Genomic DNA, 19811 nt, shown 5'->3' on the forward strand with positions numbered 1-19811 from the left:
TTGTAGAAGAAAAAACCCAAATGGCCGAAAGACACACATACAGATGCTGCATCTTAGAAGCAGGCAGAGAAATCCAAATTGAAACATAGAGATACTATTTCTACGCTTTGATTGGGGTGGGAAACAAGGCTGAGTGCTGTCCAGCGTGCGGGGAAACGGGCCCTCCAGATCCAGCTGCAGGCTCTACTTCAATGGACAACACGCCCACGTGAGCCCCAAACACCGCCTCCTCCAGCTATCCCCTTCCCCAGAGACACGGGAGCGTGTGGGAGGGGCAGGCCCATGGTCACTGTCATGTGGTTGGTGACTGTGAAAACATGGGAGCGAGGGGCCAGACCACCCTGGAGAGCCGCATGTGGACCCCACATAGCAGCACAGACCAGGTGGCCCGCGGCACCAATGGGAACAGCCTCCAACAGCAAACCGCGTGGCAGCATCTCAGGGGGGCAGTGTGTATGGCCTGGGCCCAGGTAACGTCAACAGGCGCCACGGGGATAGCAGAGAGGCTCGGGCCCAGCTCGCCACACGTCTGGCGCTGCAGAGCATCCTGTACACCCGCTCATCTCCAACTCACACTCCGTGAGGTGGACAATATTGGGCTCAGCGCCACCATGCAGATGAAGCCGCCATGGCAGAGACCGAGCTGCCCAGGGACACACAGGAAGTGCGAGGACCGGGGTCTGCACCCAGGCAGCCTGGCCTGGAGCTGCGCTCTGGACCACACATGCACAGAAACCCTAGCTGGAAGGCTTTCAACTTCTACGCAGAGTGGAGAGTGTATTCAAGCGTTACAGGTGTAATTAAAAACTAACAGAGCCAGAAAGAATCTACAGAGACCAAGGCTGCTCGGGTGAGGGATGCAGCTTTTTCTGGCCTCCACCCGTCCACCCAGCTGGGACTCCCACGTCAGGACACAACGTCTGCCAGGGACGAGGGAACCTTGGGCACCGGGGGAGCCCCCAGGTCATCCCAGCCTCCCCCAAGAGGGTCTGAGATGATGTGGGAACTGGCTGTGCCTGGAAGCAGGTGGGGGCAGGCTTTCGGGACGGACCTCAGGATGGGCTTGACAGCTCATGACCTCCCCGTTCAGCGCGCTGTTCTGGCCACGGACTGCGTGGCAGTGGGACTGGTCCTCACATGCAGATGGAGTCTCAGGAGAGCACCCCTGGCAGATGTGACGGGTCCAAGACTCTTAGTCCTTAGCTGATCGAGGACCAATGACCCCCAGCCCCTAGCGGCTCCTGTGGGACTGCACAGTTCCCCCATTCCCGCCCTTCAGGATGGGTCTCTCTGAGTCCCCCAACCGGCACTGCCAGTTGCACCAGGGATGGCTCAGAAGTGCCCCCAAGACTCTCCACCCCCGTCTAGCAGAGGAAGTGGGGAGCAGGGAAGCACAGTGGACAGGTGTCAGTAGCCACCAAGCAGGCTGGCCGCACCCCCTCCACGTCCCCCTCCCTGGAGAAGCCAGCGCCAGGCCGGCATCTGGTGACCCCAAATCCAGAGGCCCGGTGGATGAAGTGAGGAGAAATCCGAGGTTTAACAACCAGAGCCGCCAGTGCCCCCTCCGAGGGACTGCTCAGCCCGCCTGCCCTTCCACTTGCTATTTTCAGCCGTGCTAAGAATAGTGAGCTTTAAATACCAGCCTCCTGCCCCAGACCTGCTCTCAAGGCTGCCCCGACGGTGCCTTGCCAGAACGCAGTGTGGCGGCCACGCCACGGACCCAACGTACAATCTCCCAGAGGGTGTAGGGCCTACCAGCGCCTTGCTCCCGGGTGCAGGCCCGAGTCCAGGCTGCAGGGACACGCGCACGGCCCTGCGCACGGCCCTGCACCCGGGCCGCCCCTGCTCAAAGACCCCCGTGCCCGCACCACCCAGGGCCAGACGCTGGGGCCAGTGCGGTACAGCAGGCGGTACAGCGGGCACCACACCACGCACCCCCCCGACCCCCACCCCGGAGCCGCCCCTCATCCCGCCCGGGACGCCCGCGGCCGGGGACTCACTTGTTGAAGAGGTTGAGGCCGATGCGGTAGTGCCGCCGGCGGATGATGTCGTTGCTGAAGGTAGGCGAGTCCCAGCTGTTGCGGGTCTCCTTGTGGTAGGTCTGCTTGCTGAGCGTCTGCTCGCGCAGGCTGTCGCGGGACGAAGACTCGGAGCTGCAGTTGATGGTGTCATTGGAGTTGGATGTGCTGTTCAGGCTGTCGTTGTCCCCATCCGAGTAGTCCGACTCCGACTTGCTCTGCCTGTTGGCCGAGCCATTGATGGCCAGGTGGCCATCCAGGGGCCTGGGCACCCGGGCCCGCGGCTCCGGCTCCTCCCGGGGGAGGCCCCTGGGGGGCCCATGGGGGCCGTGCTTGGGGCTGCCCTGCGGCCCGCCCAGGCCGCGCTCATAGGCACTCTGCCTCTTAAGCGAGCTGCGGTCCGAGCGGTCGCTGAGGTCCACGGAGCTGTCGCTGGGCGGCTCGATGGTGAGCAGCGGGAGGTGCTCCCCACGCAGCCGCGGCTCCTGTGGCCCCAGCGAGGGCGTGCTCCGGCAGCTCGTGTCCGTGTCCCCCTTGTCGTCCTTGTGGGCCAGGGCCCAGTAGTCCTGGGCAACACTCCCGGGCCGCAGCCGCAGGTCCGACTCGGCGCTGGACGGCCGGCGGCCCGCCTGCATCGGGGGCAGGGGTGGCGACAGCTCCTCCTCGTCGATGTACAGGGTGACGTCGCTGTACGAGGCGGTCATCTCGTCCAGCTGGCGGTGCTCGGTGCCGTGCAGGGCCGGCGAGGGCTCGGCGTCCCGGGTCCGCCCCGCGTCGGGCACGGGGGCCCCCTCGGTGTGCAGGCTGCGGCAGTTGAGCGCGTCATCAATGGACTCGGCCAGCGACTTCACCTGCCGTGAGAAGGCGTCCTCCAGCTCCGTGATGGCATCCGCGAAGTCGCCGGCCGGGGCAGGGGCCTGGAGGGCAGGCGGCGGGCCCAGGTCTCCGCACTCAGCCGGCACCAGGGCCTCCAGCGGGGCACCCTTGTCGGTCACTGAGACCTGCTTGCCCTCGAAGTAGGAGCTGTGCACCTTCTCGGGCCCCTCGAAGGAGAACTGCATCCTCATGTTGGACAGCACGATGCGGCGCGACATGCGGTTCTCGGACATGGAGCTGCGCAGCCGCTCAAAGTTCTTGTTCATCTGGTACTGGCGGAAGGCTGTCTGGATGGTGCGGGCCGCATGGCGGGTCACGAGGCGGCCCCCATACTTCCGTTCTAGCATCTCCACCTGCGGGGGAAGGAGAGGAGCGTGAGGAAGGCCCAGGAGGCCCAGCGCGTCCCAGGGGTCAGACCCAGTTAAAGCAAGTGTTCCCTGCAGGACTTCTCAGAACCTTTAAAGGGTGGTGGTTTCCCAAAGTTCTCTGGCCACAGTAGCCTTTGGCCCTGGTGTACCTGGGGCGTGCAGTTGAAAGAGACTTGAAGGTGGTGGAAGAGGTGCAGGCAGTGCCTCCAGAGAGAGGAAGCCCGCGGCAGGTGCAGGTTAAGAGACCAGCCTGAGGGGCTTCGCTGGCGGTCCAGTGGTTAAGAATCCGCCTCCCAATGCAGGGGACGCGGGTTCCATCTCTGGTCAGGGAACTAAGATCCCACACGCCGCAGGGCAACGAAGCCCACGCGCCGCAACTACTGAGCCCGCACGCCACAACTAGAGAGAAGCCCGCGTGCTGCAACGAGGAACCTGTGCACTGCAGCAGAGGATCCCGCACACCACAAGGAAGATCCCACGTGACGCAACTAAAACCCGACGCGGCCAAAAATAATAAATAAATTAAAGTGAGAGACGGGCCCGAGACCCGAGCAGGCCCTGTGTGCTGAGCACTGGCTGCAGGCCTGCAGCCTCGCTTCCGCCTGCGGCACTGCCCGAGGGCCTGGGTCTAGTCCTGGCCCTGCCCTTGGCAGTGGAGTGACTCTGAGAAGCCTTGGACCCTGCGGTTGCTCAGTCCCATCAGACGGACCTCGCAGGGCAGCGGTGGGCACAGGTGAGACAGGCCCTCGGCACATGCCAGCATGGGGCTGAAGAGGTGCAGGACCCTCAGCTGCACTCCTGGGAGGTGTAGACAGTTTGTGGGGGGCCCCAAGTCCCCTCCCTAACCGATGGGGAAACTGAGGCCCAGAAAAGAGGCCCAGCACACCCCCGGAGGCCTCCAGACACGGAGCAGGCTCTGTGAGCCTGGCAATGGGGCCGGGCTGCAGGCAGGCAGGGGCGCTGGGACTCCCGTGTGCCACGTGGGCCTGTGAAGTCCTAGGCTCACGCCGGCCAAGGACTACGGACAGCCCCCGAGGGCCGCTCCCCGTGCCTGCTTCCCGAGTGAGGCCAGAGCCCGCTCTTCGGAACCCGGGAAAGCCCGGGATAAGGAGCTGGCTGGTCGGCCAAGCCGAGCCCTTGGGTGCTGGGCAGAGTGGCCCCTGATGTGGGTGGAGAGGCCTCGGGTCCCTGGGAGTGAGGCGTGCTCACATCCCGAGGGGGCAGAGCTGTGTGCTCCACGCGGGCGCCACGCCCACGCCGGTGGCAGGGGGACAAGGTCCCCACCCTCAAGAGGCCAAGGCCGTCGGGAACAGAGGCACACGGGTCCCTGAGCAAACCGCAGGCCGTGGCTGAGTGCGGCAGAGGGCTGCTCAGAGCCGCCCGGGGGGGGTGGGAAGGGGGAGGGGCTCCGAGCCTCACTCAGGACGCAGGGTGGGTCCTGGCCTCCCTGAGGGATGCCAGCTCCCCCCACCCCCACCGACACAGACGTGCAGCTCTCTGGGGCCCACAGGAGGGGGAGCGGCAGGCGGGGCAGAGCGGCCCCTCGCACGAGAGGAGTTGGGGGGCGGGGCGAGGATCAAAAGACTTTTCAAACCGGCCCTGGAGTCAGCCAGGGCGGGTCTGTTTTTCCTCTCGCCCTGAAGTTACTGAACGGCATCCAAAGAGATGACCTCACTTCCGCATCTGGGAGCAGCGTCTGTTTTCTGGGTTTGGAGTGGAGCTCTGAAAGCCCACGGCGCCGACAAAGGGCCCACGGCTGAGCTCTGGGAAGCCTCTCCTCTCTGCCCTCCAAGGCCTGGGCTCCGGGCCCCTCGGGTGGGGAGGAGGGGCACCGCACAGGTCAGGGTGCGCTCCACGGCCCCTTCTCTCCTTCTGACTGGATCTCGCGAACCCAGGAGTGACACTCCTGGCCTGAGACCGTCCCCCAAGTCTGGGTGGGGACAGGAGGGACTTCGGGAAGGCAGACGTGGGCTCTGTGCCGCGTCGTCAAAGCCCCCTCAGCCCCTCCTACCGGCCTCCCCCCAGGGGACGCACAGACCCAGGCCCGCTCTCACTCAGCTCCCGGGCCCACCGTGGCCATTCATTCTTCCTTCCGGGCCAGAACCAACCCAAGGCCCAGTCTGAACGCTAACTGGGGGTGCAGGGCAGGGACCCCAACCCGTCTGTGCTGCCCTGCTGGGCATCACCCTCACCTGACACAGCGTCTGGTCTGCAGAGGGACCCCAGGAAGCCCCCCGACCCCGGCAGAGGGGGACAGAGGCTCTGACAAGTGATGGGACGAGGAGCCGAGAGGCTCACCCTCCCACAAAGCAGAACTGCCACCCTTGCCAACTCAGGCCTCCTGCTCAGACAGGAAACTGCCAGGAGGTGCGGAGGCTGAGGGCCAGCGGACACTGCTCGACCCTGCACTGGGCTCCTTCCACTAAAATGGGGCTTTGCGCCACCCAGACTCTACCCGCTCATGGAACCGGGCACCCTACCTTCATCTGGAAACTCCTGGGTCATCTGTTCTGTTCCTATTTTCACCCTGCCTGCCAGGAGGCTCAGCAGAGAGTCAAATGCTCGGTGGCCCTCAGCATCACCTCCCCACCCCTCCCCTCTTCCCGGCCATCCTTTCCGCCAAGTGGTTCTGCCTCTGGCCCTCGTGCCTGCTGTTACCTCTTCCTGGAAGACCCCGTCCTCAAACACCCAGTTCTGACACCACCTTGGAGAGGGTCGCCTGCACCTCATCCAAGCTGTCTCCACCCACAGGCGCTCGGCTTCTCTCCCCTCTTCATCCCCAGAGTTTGTATCACGCTCTGGAATTAACCTGTGTCTTTACTGTTAACCTGTCTCTGGACCACAGCGTCTGCTTGAGGGCTGGGGCCGCACCCTGTCCCCTGGTGACTCTCCGGCGCCCAGCACGGGGTCTGGCACATGGTGGGCATCGGGCTAATGTGCGAGGGATGAAAATGAACAGCTGTGGCCACATTGAGGCTGCAAGAAGCATATGATTACCTCCACAGGCCTCTCTGAAGTTTCCACCTTTCCCATTTCTATTTTAATGGTCCTGCTGCAGACGTTTGTTACTATAAACTGTTTTTGATCCACTTTGGATATGGGTGAAACTGATAAATGGAACAGAGGCCCCTGCCGTGGGCCTGGCCATGAGGCCACGTGCCACGAGGCCAGGGGTCTGTTTGCTCCCAAATATTTGCCTGACGGGGATCATCTGCTTCGGGCTTGGCCACTTGCGGGCCCCACCCCCCATCCGTCCCAACTCACAGGCAGACAATGAAGACCAGGGCAGGTAGGCAGGGCTGTCCAAGGCCACAGGGCAGCACCAAGGACAGGGAAGGGGGCCGGTACGGACTACGGACTGTGTCCGCGGAAGACCCACCCTGGGCAGTACCCACACACCGCACTGCTCCCCGCAGAAGTCTGGGGCTACACGAGGCCCAGACCTCTGCTCTGTAAGAGACAGTTAGACTGGGGAGCAAACAGAGGGTCCAGGCCAGGGTAGGTGTGGGAGGTGAGAGGGCAAGGTGACTTCTGCAGCCTGGTGTCTGAGGGGCTGCCGGGCAGGTCCTGCGGCCAGGCCGGGGCAGAGGCAGCCGCCTGGGCTCGCAAGGAGACTGCCCACAGCTCAGTGCACAGGAGCTGGGGACAGCGACAGGCAGGCCGGCCCCGCACGCTGGCACAGCTGCTTCTGGCAGCCTGGGGGTGCTCCTGAAGCGTGGAGCTTTCCGTCAGAGGTTCACACAAGAATTCTCAGTAAAGTGCCTACTGTGTGCCCGCACTCTGAGGGGCTGGGAGTGAGAAGCCTCCGTCCCCTCACGAGCTCTCACTCCCTCTGCCCCCCACCTGCCACCCAGCCGGGACCCCTCCTCTCTCTCCCATCAACCTAAGAGGCCAAGCGGGCAGGCCATGCACGCCCGTCGCTCTGTACACACGTGCCAGCCCCACAGTGCGTCTGGGCCAAGGCTCCGGGGAGGAAGGGCAACCTGCAAGGAGGCGATTTCCCCCAGGACACGGGGCTGTACACTGAGGGGTGGAATGAACAGCCTGGCCTCACTGGCTGGGGACGGGCTCGCTGTTCGGTTCCGAGCACGTGCTCTTTCTGTGGTGAACTGAGCGCCCCCTCCCCGAGGGCCCCTCCTGCAGACCTCCCAAGGTTCAGCTCTCTCCTGGATCCCAGGACATCAATGGCCGCCACGGAACCCACACGCACTGGGAACCAGGTCCTGACACCCAGCGTGGGCCCCGGAGCCCCGTGAGGAGGGCTGTGAACCGGGCAGAGGCCGAGGCCAGACAGGAACGTCCCAACAGGAACGTCCCACATCGGCTCCTTCCCTTGGAGCCCTCCACGTGTCGGGAGGAGCCAGCCCGGGCTGGGGCTGAGGCAGAGGCCACGTCCGCGGGGAACGGCCCCTGCCTTGGCACGGCTGTGGAGCACACGGGGGCCCCCGCGGCCCTGGGCGGCCCCGGCAAAGGGCCGCATCATCCGAGGCCGCGCAGGCACCGCAGCCTCCCCCAACCCCCAACGCCTCTCCCCGCGTGGCCGGCCGCCTACCTGCTTGTCCTGCAGGTCGGAGGAGAGCTCATAGCTCTCGGAGACGGATCGTGAGCGCTTGATAGCTTCCTCCTCGGCCTGCTTGCGCAGGATGGAGGTCGAGTGCTGCAGCTTGGGCCTCCGCGTGCGCTGCTGCCCGGGCGGCCCCGCGTACAGCCCATAGGCGCCCCCTGGCGCGTGCTCGGAGTGGTCCGGGCCCAGGCTGGCGCCGGGCGCCGAGGGGCCCTGGTGGTAGGCGGAGGGGCTGTCCAGCGACGTGCCAGTCTCGCTGCTGGGGGCCTCGCCCTCGACACTGCAGAGAGAGGACGGGCCTCCGGTGAGCGGGAAACCAGAGCCCAGGGCCCCGCAGGCGTCCCCCCGCCCTCCTACAGGTGGTCTCCAGGGGCGGCCGAGGCCGAGGGCCGTGACCCTCGCCTCCCCTTGCGGTGATTCTACTTTCTCTGTACAGCTCGCCCCTCCTCACAGCCAACACCCCTCCCTGAAGGACCCTGTTCACTGTGCGTCTCCCACGGGAAGGTCGGCCCCGTGGGTCCACTGACGAGCCCAGGACCTCGTGCGGGCCCGGCCCAGAGCAGGTGCCTACTGACATTCACTGCCGGACAGCGGGTCCCGTCCCCTCCTCCCTCACCCCCACTGCCGGCTTTAAGTAAACCACTCTTTTTTTTTTTTTTTAAAACAATAATTAACAATGGGGGAGTCAGGCATTGTGCTGGTGTTTGTTATGGGCTGAACTGGTCCCTCCCCACCAACATTAGCATACTTCAAGCCCTAACAGCCAGCACCTCAGACTGTGTCTGCGTTTGGAGATTGTCTTTAAGGAGGTAACTGAGTTATTATGAGGTCATGAGGGTCCTAATCAAACTGACTGGTGTCCCTGAAGGCGAGATTAGGACACACACACACAGAGGGCAGACCTTGTGAGGATGCGGGGAGAGGAGGGCTGTCTACACGCCAAGGAGGGGCCTCCGGAGAAGCCACCCTGCCCACACCTTATCTCAGCCTGAAGCCTCCCATCGTGAGGCATCAACGCCTGCTGTTCAAGCCACCCCATCTGTGCTGCTGGTTACAGCCAGCTTGGAGACAAACACAGAGCTGTGTACACATTTTCTCTAAATCTTAAAGCCAGTCTCCCTCCAGAGGACGGATTCTTAACCCCTTTTCCAGGTGAGGAGACTGAGGCCCACACAGCACAGGCCTTGTCCGAGGCTGCACAGGTAGAACGTAAGTGAGTCGGGATTAAAGCCCAACACTGGGGGCTCCCCTCCACCCCACCGCCCTCATCCCAGGCCTGTGCAGATCCCTCAACCTTCCAAGTGCCCGGTGGGGGGGACAGAGGGGTGGCTCACTCATCCCAAACTCATGACCTTACAAGACTTGGGACACAGAGAGAAGGGAGAGACATGCAACGGAGTTTCTGGAAGCTTCTGGCGGCCTCTCCCGAGGCACCCTGCCACTCCCCGGTCCATCGGGTCCCTGGGGCCAGGGTGGGGTCCCTCTGGAAGTGGCCCAGTGGAGGGAAGGGCTCACAGACCCCGCGAGCTATCGTCTTCCAGAGGCCCGCCTTCACAACAGTGGGAACGCCCTGCATTCAGCAGCCTCTGTGACCCGCCCACCTGCCCAGCTCCGCTCCCACTGTCCCCACGGGTGCCAGGGCCAGCAGAGCCACCTGCCCAGCGTGTAACATGCCTCCTGGGGAGGGGGCATGGGCACGGAGACCCTGGAGCCAGCACACCCCAGCCCACCTGGCTGTAAAGCCCAGCACGTGCTGCCCGGCGGGCCATCTAAGAAGAGTGCAGGCCTTCCGCTCTGGCCCGCGGGGACACACAGCGGGTCTCCTGCAGCAGAGGACATCCCAGCCGGCGCCCAGGGGCTGGGGTGTGATGAGGGTCCTTCCGCGGGGAAGAGTCCTGGGTGCCTGGCCTCCATGCGGCTTTGGGTCAAGGGCTCACGCTCACTGCAAGGCCTGGCCCCTGTCGTGACCCAGGTGGGCCGCCCTCGGTGCCTCAGGCCCACCACCACTCGAGACCCTCCTGCCGTTCGTGGCCATCCGGCAGCAGCTTCCTCGGGGCCTCGTGGGCCTGTGTGGGGTGGTGGACGGGGACAGGGACGGGCAGCACTGCAGACTCTCCCGTTCTCCTGATAAAGCCCACCACCCGGGACGGACAGCTGGAGGGGAGAGTGAAGGAGCCCACGGGCCCCAGAAGCGATGGACGCCCCGGACCCGAGCCCCGCCCCCTGCGCCGCGCCTCCCCTGGAAGCACTTCTGTTAGAGCCTCTTCTGTCCTTCCCAGCAAGAGGGTGACAGCAAACAGAACCGTGTCCTTAAGGAGAAGCAGCCGGGGCTCAGCTCGCCAGGATTTTAAATCGTCTCTGAGCCCTGAGTCTGCAGAGGCCATGGAGACGGGGCGGGTTCTGTGCAGGTCTGAGTGGGAAGTCCCTCCGTGCCTCACGGGCCCCTCCTGCTGGGGGCCTGGACTCTCCCCCAGTGCCCAACGCCCCCCGACAAAGGGGGTGTCCACCCTCACGGGGAAGGGGCTTGGTCCCTTACCCCTACCTCGCCCGCGCTCACCTGATCTCGGAGCGACGTGAACAGGTGTCCACAGGTGAAAGGCCGTTGCCCTATCCCCCCCGCAGTGGGCCGGGCCGGGCCGGTCTGGGGCAGAGGGAGTTGAGGAAGGACAGGCGGGGGACCGCCCCCGACCCACGGCCATGCTCTGCCCTGCGGAGGGGCCAGGCCTGGCCGCCCGGCTGAGCTCATGGACAGGACATCCGTGCGGAGTCCCTCCGTGTGGAGGCTGGGCCCCAGCAGGAGGGGCGCACTCGGGGTCGGATGGGGATGGAGGTGCTTGGGGGGACGCAGGGCTTTCTGGGGCTGTGCCAGCCCGGGGTTCCTGCTCTGCCCATGACCTGGCTCCCGACCGTCTCGAGCCAGCAGGTTCCAGAAGGTGCCTGGCGGAGAGGGCCGGGCCTCCTTCCAGGCCAAGAGAAGGGGTTGACAGTCACCCGCGGCCTCCTCTCCCCTGTGAGTCCAACCTTCGAAACACCCCTACCTGCCCACTTGTCAGCAGGTGTTCCAGGCCACCGCCACCGCGGCTCCCTGGATTGTCACTCATGCCCCCGCCTCTCTTCTCCCCACGGCGGTCAGAGCCATCCTGACCAAACGGGAGCCCCATCGAGTGCCTCCCTGATCCCCGTCACACTGGGAAGACACCGTCCTTCTGGCAATGCCTTCAGGCCTGACCTCGGCTGACTGCACTTTGGCCCCTCTTCCCCTTGCTCATTCTATTCCGGCCTCACTGGCTTCCTTCCTCTCTCCTCCAAGGGGCCAGGCAGGCCTCAGGGCCTTTGCCCTGGCTGTTCTGTCTGCCTGGAACGCTGTTCCCTGGGTCTCAGCACGCACCACACCTTCACCTCCCTTGGGTCTTTACTCAGTGCCACCTTCCAATGAGGCCCCCACTACTCGCCCGAGTTAAAGCCGCACTGCCCTCTCCCCAGCACCCCCAGTCCCACACTCTGCGGTCTGCCCACCGGCACACGCCGTAGAGTGTGATGGATTCTTCCTGTCTTACCTTTGCCGTCTGTCCCCCACATCAGTATCTGAGCCCTGTGAGGACATGGGTCGTTTTTCTGCGTTGCTGGCTGATGCTCCCCAAATGCTGACACATGTGCCAGACTAACAGGGCCCAGTGACACCTGCCGAGTGAGTGCAGGCACTTCCCAGGCCAGCCACCTGCCGGTCCCGGAATGCGGCTTCTTACATCACCCCCGCCGGCACATCCCACCTGCCCCAAACCTAACCGGTGACGGCCGCCCATCATCACGCAGTGACGGAGCCAGAGTCCTGAGCTGAGTCACCAAGTTAGTCCCTCCCGGATGGCCAAAGCCCCCTTGGGGACAGATGGAATGGGGCCTTACCCTATTCCATCTGTCCCCAAGTCCTGCCGAGTCTACGTGAATGGGGTCCCTTGAGCTGTGCAGTGTGGCAGCCCTTGCACGCCCCAAATCAAAACCTCAAACCATCCCGATAAGAAATGGCCAGGCCATCCTATTGCAACCAGCATGACTCACTGTCCTCCAAGAAATGAGCGGACAAAAGCGAGCAGAGCATGTAGTGTAAGGACCCGTCTTGAGCCAGAGAACATCACTCCTTCATGGTCCCAAACACAAGCGACACAGTATTACACACCAAGAGAGTCTCCTTAACCACAGCCAAACCCCTGGTGAACACAAGGGCAACGTGTGACGTGAAAACGCCTGGTGATGACAAGCACGGCAGCAACAGATGTTCTCAGGACACGCGGCTCTAAATCTTTCAGGGCATCAGCTAGACCTGGTCATTGACCTGCAGTCCTGCAGATGCTTGACCTGAACCCATGGAGACGTTTCAAACTCAGGGCTCGAAGCCCCTCTGTCCTGGTTAGCACTCGCTCTGCCCCCAGCTCCTTCCTGGGGGAGAAGGGACTGTCCCCTGAGCAGAACAGGCACCCCACAGCAGGATGCCCACTGCAGGCTGCCCCAGGGACACAGATCTCTGGCCCGGCCCCCAGCCCGCCCTGCACGCCTCTTCCTCACCACCGCGCTCAACGGATGGGAGATCCACCTCTTGCCACCCAGGCCCTCTTTCTCTCTTGGGGAAGCTTCTCCCAAAGCCTTTGTCCATCAGCCAGGACTGGACACCCCCGAGTCGGTCCTCAGCTGCACACTGGAATTCGTGATCATGCACAGATTCCCGGGCCATGTGCAAATCTAGGAATGGGCAGGCACCGTCCCAAGTCCCTGCCATTCCCTGACAGTTTAGAGTTTCTGGGACGTTCCACGATAGTTAAGGCCGGTGCCAGCACTCTGAGAAAATGCTCCTGATCCAGCAATCCCTTTTCTGGAGATTCACGCGAAGGAAATGAGACCAATACGCAAAGAGGCGAGTACAAGGAATCCCACCGCAGTGTTGTTTCCAACTATAAAAACTTGGAAATAATCTAAATGCCTGTCAACAAGGGATTGATGTACAGTAATTATGTATCAATATACTGGAAACAATGTCAAGATGGGGGAAGGTTTAGCTTGATGGCTGTTCTTATGAAAAAGACTGGGGGACCTTTTTGGCTGACATGAGTTTAATACAAGCCGAGAAGCCAGTCACTAACAAAAACGAGTAAAAAGCCAGAAGCAGACCCAGCCCTACCGTCCATTACAGGTATCGGATCATAGCAGAAGACCGTCTGAGCCCCAGATGGGTTCTTAAGCCTGGGCGCTTTTGCTCCCACCTTCTCCCGCCAGCCCAGGGCAGACATCGCTAATCCATCACAGACTCCCTTCTGCACGTCTGCCAGCACGGCGCACCACACGACCACGATGGACGCCAGCCGGGGGCGAGAGGAGCCCCATCTGCCAACCCCCATTACAGCACCAGGCGACCTCCCACCAAGGGCTGAGACCGTGTAGCCAGGAGGACAGTGGCCAGAGGGGATATGAGGCCTGCGGTCAAGCCTCTGACGGGCGGACAGGCAGAGAACAGAGCGGATCCTGCTGCAGACAGAACTATGACCTGCATCGCCCTGCTTGAGAAAAAATGCTCTCGTGTGGTCAGGGCTGCTCTGGAGGTGGTGAGCTCCCTGTCACTGGAGGTGTGCAAGCTGTGGCAGGTCAGACACCTGTCAGAGGTGTGGCTGAAGGACTCCTGCACTGGCTAGAAGCCGCCATCCATCTGCACCCCACTGCCCTTCACTTGCATTTCTTGGCCTCTGAGGCCACACCCAGGTATCAGTTCAAGTCCCACTTCCTCTACAAGGCCACCCCTGCCTGCTGCGGCCCCCGCTCCTGCACTCCCGGTCACTGTGGAGATCACATGGGTGAGTGTGTGTGGGGTCCATCCACCCCACTGGGAGTCCTGCTCTGTGAGGGCTGAGTCCCTGAAAGCCTCAGCCTCCGGCAAAGAGCGGAACCCAAGACTGGCTCCTTCCCGAGAGGCCAAGCTCCGCACATTCACAACGGGGCCCCGAGGCTACAGAGCAGGAGGGGGCTGTGTGTGGGGGGGGAGCTGCACACAGAGGCGTCCACAGTGGCCCGGCCCGACCCACACCAGCCTGGGGACTCCGAGCTCTGCGTCGCTGAGTTACCCCAGGCTCCTCCTCCCCTTCTCCAGTTTTCCAAACATGTCTTCTTGCCCTAGAGGCTGGTCTGTGTTATGTTTACGTGGGGAGATGGCTGGATCACAGCGCCCGGAGCTTCCGACAGCCCTGGGATGACGGAAACCACATAAGAACAGAGGACACATTTGAAGCCTCTCTGCCTTCTCTCTGCCAAGCGAGGGGCTGGACGGGCTCCTGGCCGCCGCCTCCTAGCCAGACGTCTGGGTTGGAATTCTGGCTCTACTGCTCACCAGCTGTGTGACCACAGGCAGGAATCCTTCCATGCCTCAGTTTCCTTTCCTGTAAAATGGGGGCGATTAGAGAGCCAACTTCACATGCCTGCTGTGAGGCGTTACAGAGTCGGTACAGGAAAAGTCCTTAAAAGTTGCTCGGCTCATAAAAGCGCTTTCTGATTGCCGTCTCCAGTTATTCTCTGACTGACAGGGCCTTGCCTGCATGTGCCAGCAGTTAGAAGTGGGTCACCTACCCTGCCTGCTATAGGGCCCCTCCTTCTGCGGACACCCCCTGCAGCACTGAGCCACGGAGGCGGGTGAGGAGCTCCCAGGGGAAGGCACGAGGGTCCTAGAAAAGGGCCCAGGCCCCACAGCCGAGACGCCACATCCTGACTCTAGCTGGGGAAGGTCAGGGCAGGGGGCCCTCGGCCTCTTGAGCCACGTATGTCTAATTATGGCCTGTGAGGTCATGAATGACTTTTCTTAAGAAAGATGTTAGAGGAGGCTCGGGGCAGAAGCAGGGACCCGCTGCCCACCCCCAGCACTGATGATGCTGATGACAGGAAAAGCACTAATGTCTGCATAGTCAGTGGTGTTCTAAGCTGTACGTGAAGCTCATTTAGTCCTCCTGACCGCCCAACACACCCCCACAGGCACAGAGAGGTTGGGCCCATCCTGAGGTCACACAGCTCACGAGTGAAATCAGAACCCAGGCAGCCTGGCCTCAGAGCCGACAGACGTACGCCCTGTGCTTCTATGACTTCTGAGTGAAACACACACACACACACACACACACACACACACACACACACACACACACACGGGTTTGGGTTATACAGCAGCAACTCTCCTCTGTAAACCTGCTGGGTACAGGAGCCGTGTTGGGTGTTTAACCTACGTGGCCTGTAACCCAACCACCATCCCTGGGGACTGAGGCGGGGGTGGGTGGGTGGGTGCTAGGCCACTGTCCCTTCTGTAGATGAGGAACGTGGGGCTGGTGGAGCTAAGCCACTGGGCCAAGGTCACACATGCAGGGGACCTGACCCCAGGTGGGTGCACCTGCCAGCTGGTGGCCCAGAGGAAGCATGTGCAGTTGACATGCTGGGGGCAGAGCTGGGGTTCAGGGCCCGGGGGTCTTGGGCCTTGGGGTCTTGGGCCTTGGGGTCGTGCATGGTCATGAGATAAGCCAGCCCGGGCTGTGTGGTGCCAGCTGTGGTCATGTGGTCACATGACACGGAAAAGCCACCCTCTTCCGAGTGGCCCGGATGCAGAGCTTGGAGCAGAGTCAGGATGCAAGTGCAGGTCATTCTCCCAGTCTTTCCCACTGACACATGCCTGGCCCCGAGGAACAGCATACAAGGACACGGGGTGGATGTGAAGGGAGAAGTGAGTGTGTAAAGGGACAAAGGGCTGGTGTGCCAGCAAGAAGGGGGCAGAGGGCTTCCCCAGGGGACCGGGGAGGCCGCACCTACGCCGCTCACCCACCCTCCTCCCTGGTCTGGGTGGAGGCAGCATCTCCAGGGAGGACTAAAGCCTCGCAGCCTGGACCACAGTTGGTAAGTGGTCCTCAGTGGAGACGGATGCCCAGCTGGCAACCGAAGGGACTTACGGACCCCGGCGGACACCCCTAAGCCCTTCCCTCCCAGGGAGGAGAAGCTGGGGACCCCTAGACTGAGGCCGGGCAATGCTAGGCGCCTCCCCTGGTGGGCAGGTTGGGTCAGTGTGACCTAGAAGGACTTCAGGAGGGCTGGTGAGCAGGACCGGGTGCATCTCAGCCTGCAGGGCTGGTGGAAATCTGGGGAGGGTGGATGGAGGGCAGAGCGGGCGAGTCCACGGGGAGCACGCAGGGCCTCCAGACACCGCCGAGGCCTCAGACACAGGGGCAGGGGGAGGCGGGAGCCACATCCACCTCAACGCCCACCTAAACATCCAAGGTCCCTTTTGGCTGCTTAACGAGGAGCCCCATATCCAAAACGAGGGAGGTGACGAGCTTTCTGGACAATCTGGAGACGGCCCTAGGGCTTGGCAGGCTCAGGAGAGTCAGGAGAGCTCCTGCTTTTACCCAGTTCCTAAACTTGCTTTAATGAGGCTCCACGGTGATCACAAAGGAACTGAATAAACGCGTGTCCAGCCCCAGGCGCACCCTCTTTGCTGCCCAGCAGACCCCTGGAACACAAGCTCCACTGAGCTCCTGCGTGGCCCCCACCCGCCCCTGCAGTCGCCCCATCTTGGCCGATAGCAACTCCATCCTTCCAGCTGCTCAGGCCAAAAATCTGACAGCCGCTCTTGGCAATTCTCTTTTTCTCACACCCAACTCCCCATCAGTCAGCAAATTGGGCCGCTCCACCTTCAAAACAGAGCCAGCACCTGACTGCTTGGCCTACCCACAACTAGCCCGGTCTGCGCAGGCCTCACCTCTTCCCTGCCTAATGGCCACAGCCTCTCCAGCAGGCTCATCCGGCCCCTCTCACCTCTCCATTCAGCAGCTGGGATCTGTTAAAACACAACTCGGACCAGATCCCTCCTCTGCTGTCCGTCGTGGGGCTTAGAGCCAAGGCCTCACAGTGACCCGGAAGGCTCTGCAGGACCGGCTGTCCCCCTGCTACCCTTCCTCCATGCCCCCTTGGCCATCCCACCCCCCACCCTGCTGGCCTGCTGGCTGCTCCTCCACATTCCTGACACACTCCAACCGCAGGGCCTTTGCACGTGCTTTTCCTCTGCTGGTGTCTTTTCCCAGATGTCCACCTGGCTCACTCCCTCACCTCCTTCAGGTCTCTGCTCAAAGGCTGCCCGAGTCTCAGCGAGGACCCCAGCCCTCCCCCAATCTTCCCCTGCTGCACCTCTCTACAGTGGTATGCCACCGCCTCACCACCATCTGTGGGAATGTCTGTCCTGTGAGATCTAGGCCCCAGAACAGCACCTGGCACATAGGAGGTGCACACACTCTGAACTACCCCTACCAAGCCAGGGAAGCCTTTTTAAAGAAACCCAGATTCCTGAGGGCTGCTCTGTCTGCCACGTGGACCACAAGGTCTGTGGGAGCGGGACCTGGGCCCGGGTGGGCACCAACTTACAACAAACTGTCTCAGCCAGGCTGGCTGGACCCAACCCTCAGGTAAGGTTTCAGATCCTGGTTGGGGATGGCGGGATACGGAGCCACTGAGACCCAAAACACACCCAAAGTGACAATTTCAATGCAGAAAATCCACACAACCATGACTCAGAACTGTCTAGAAGTAGGTATTTAAAGGAAAGCTGGAAGCTTTTCTACCTCCCCGCCCCTAACTTTTGGGCTCAAAAGGGACAAGGACCCTCTGGCCGGACAAGGACACCTCTCCCTCGCGAGGTGGTGCCCCGGTGACAGACACGAGATAACTGCAGAGGGCCTGGGGCACGTGGCCCCCAAACCGGGCTGGTCCCTAGACTCCCCTGGGAGAGTCGACGGCCAATTCCCACCCAAGTCTGGAGATCCCGAGAATTCAAAGGGTCAGCCACCCTGACTACCAAGCCAAGCCCCCCGTCAGACACAGAGGAAACTGGGGCTCAGGAGCAGAGACCCAGCCACAGCCCTCCCCTCCCGCCGCTCACAGCCCTGGCTCTGGAAGCCCACCCACGGGCAAGGTACACACCTGAGGTGGAGGGCCCGAGTCCAGCCCACGTGGCCCTGTTTGGTCAACACAGAGCAGTGGCCACCATCTTCTTTTTCTTTCTCAAGTGAGAACTAGGTACCAGGAGTGTTCACTCACCCGGATTTCTGGCGTTTCTTAGATAAAATCAGAAGAGAGCGCATTCCTGCGTGGCCTCCGTCGCTGAGCTCAGAGGCAGCCACCTGCAGGGCCCTGGGCCCCCGCCGGCCGCCTGCCTCGTGGTGGACGCCTGCCCGCCTGCCCCGCAGGTGCCGGGGCTGGTCCTGCTTCACTGGTGCCGAGGGCACAGAGCCGCAGCCACGGGCCCAAATCCCCCGAAGGGGTGACTGCCCCTGGCCTGACCTCAGGTTCCCAACAGTAAAACGGTCCAGCCAGGGCTCTGCAGCAGCGGCCTGGCGGCTCAGTCCCCTCCAGGGCCCCCAGGGGACATGGCGTCTGCAGGCCGAAGCCTAAGGATTCGGCCTGACCAGCTCCCTTACTGAGGCTTTAAACATAGCCACATAGCTAATAAGATAACTTACTACAGAGTTTTGTTTTTTTAAAAAAGAATGGTGATTTTAAAACCTCACCGGTTTTAATCTCTCTCGAGATTTTCTCTGGACCTGAAAAGTCTTATTCACCAAACCACGGATGGGGCAGCTGGGCTGCACATGGACCGCAATGTAGACCCCAAAGCAGCCGCCCATGGGAAGGTCTGTCCTCCCCCAGGAGCCCCCCTGCAACCCCCTCCCCCAGGCTGGTCACTTCATTCTGTGAACTGAAGCCAACTATATGACACACCCAGGTCAGGGCCAGGGACGTGGGGGGACACGGACAACGACGACAGCTGGCGTTAGGAACAGTCATGGGGTGCATCAGGCGCCACAGGCTGGCGAACACAGCCCGAGCCCCAGCGCCCGAGGCGGGAAGCTTCCTGGAAGGCACACACCCTCTGCCAGGACCCCAGGCGGAGCAGCGGGTGGCGGGTGAGGGCTCTTCCCGGCTCAGGACACTGTGTGTGTGGAGGCTGAGCAGCAGAGGTCGGGGTCCACTGTGTGCACAAGGGATGGGAAAGCTCAGTCTGGCGGGACACACAGGGAGGGGGCTGCAGGAGCCAGAGTGTTCAGGACCTTGCAAGGCTTGTCAGGGAGGGTGCGGTGGACTGCAGGGCCGGGGCAAGGCCAGGGGAGGGTCTAGGGTTTACCTGGGGTGGGACAGACGGCAGTGGCACCCTAGAAAGGGAACGCTAACTGTGGAGCACAGGCCCCTCAGCCCCCGAGTCACTGCCTCCGCCTCCCCCATCCTTCCCCTGCGGTGACCCTCGGGGCACAAGCAGGCCCTGACGACGGGATGGGGGAAAGGGCTGGTCCCAGGGACAGTGACGAGCCAGAAGAGCGAGACAGCTATGCCCGTCCTCAGGTCCTGGAAGCCACGCTGGTGGGGCCAGAGGTCACCGAGAAGCTGGGGAGGCTAAGGATGGGGCTGTGAGGGCCCGGGGAGGGGAGGGAGGACGGGTGGGTGAGAGGAGGGGATGGGCGGTGGCTGGAGGGGCTGGCGCTCCAGGGAAGGCCCGTGGTGTGCGAGCTGGCAGGGACCTGGGCACACCTGAACGGCGACAGGAGAGGGCCCTGGAGGAGCACCAGAGGAGAGGGCCCCAGCGGGTAGGACCCGGCAGCCCGGTAGGACCTCCCCTCTGCCTTGCTTCTCCGAGGGGCCGGCGGGGGGAGGTCAGTGGGTTGCCCCCGACCCCCAGCAAGCTGGGACTCGGGCAGGGCCAGTTTCGGGAGCCCGAGGTCTGAATTAGACCAAAGCAAGAGCAATGGGGCTCACTCCGACCCTCTGTCCAGTTGCAGGGAGGGCCCGCAGCCCTGACACTGGCCCTGGGTCTCCACCCCCGCGCCTCTTGGCCTCTGTGACCCGCAGACCCCTCGGATGGCCCCTGAGCCTGGAACAGCCCCTCCCCGGCCGCCCAGCCACTGTCCTCTCTGATGAGGGCGGACAGGTCGCTGG

The 19811-nt window shown here is 62.7% G+C and overlaps 1 protein-coding gene across 7 annotated transcripts in view; it reads right to left on the reverse strand.

Annotated features, from left to right (window-relative positions):
• The window catches only part of IQSEC1 (IQ motif and Sec7 domain ArfGEF 1), a gene marked incomplete at both ends in the record, with an annotated part of 318762 nt that overhangs the window by 32795 nt on the left and 266156 nt on the right, over window positions 1-19811 (reverse strand). For all 7 annotated transcript variants that reach the window (XM_079713582.1, XM_079713580.1, XM_079713581.1 and 4 more), the window contains 2 exons: window positions 2001-3247; window positions 7815-8106. In XM_079713582.1, coding sequence (XP_079569708.1) covers window positions 2001-3247; window positions 7815-8106 — 1539 coding nt within the window. The remainder of the gene's footprint in view (window positions 1-2000; window positions 3248-7814; window positions 8107-19811) is intronic.

The sequence above is a fragment of the Hyperoodon ampullatus genome (genome assembly GCF_949752795.1).
Source record: "Hyperoodon ampullatus genome assembly, chromosome: 10".
NCBI lineage: Eukaryota > Metazoa > Chordata > Mammalia > Artiodactyla > Ziphiidae > Hyperoodon > Hyperoodon ampullatus.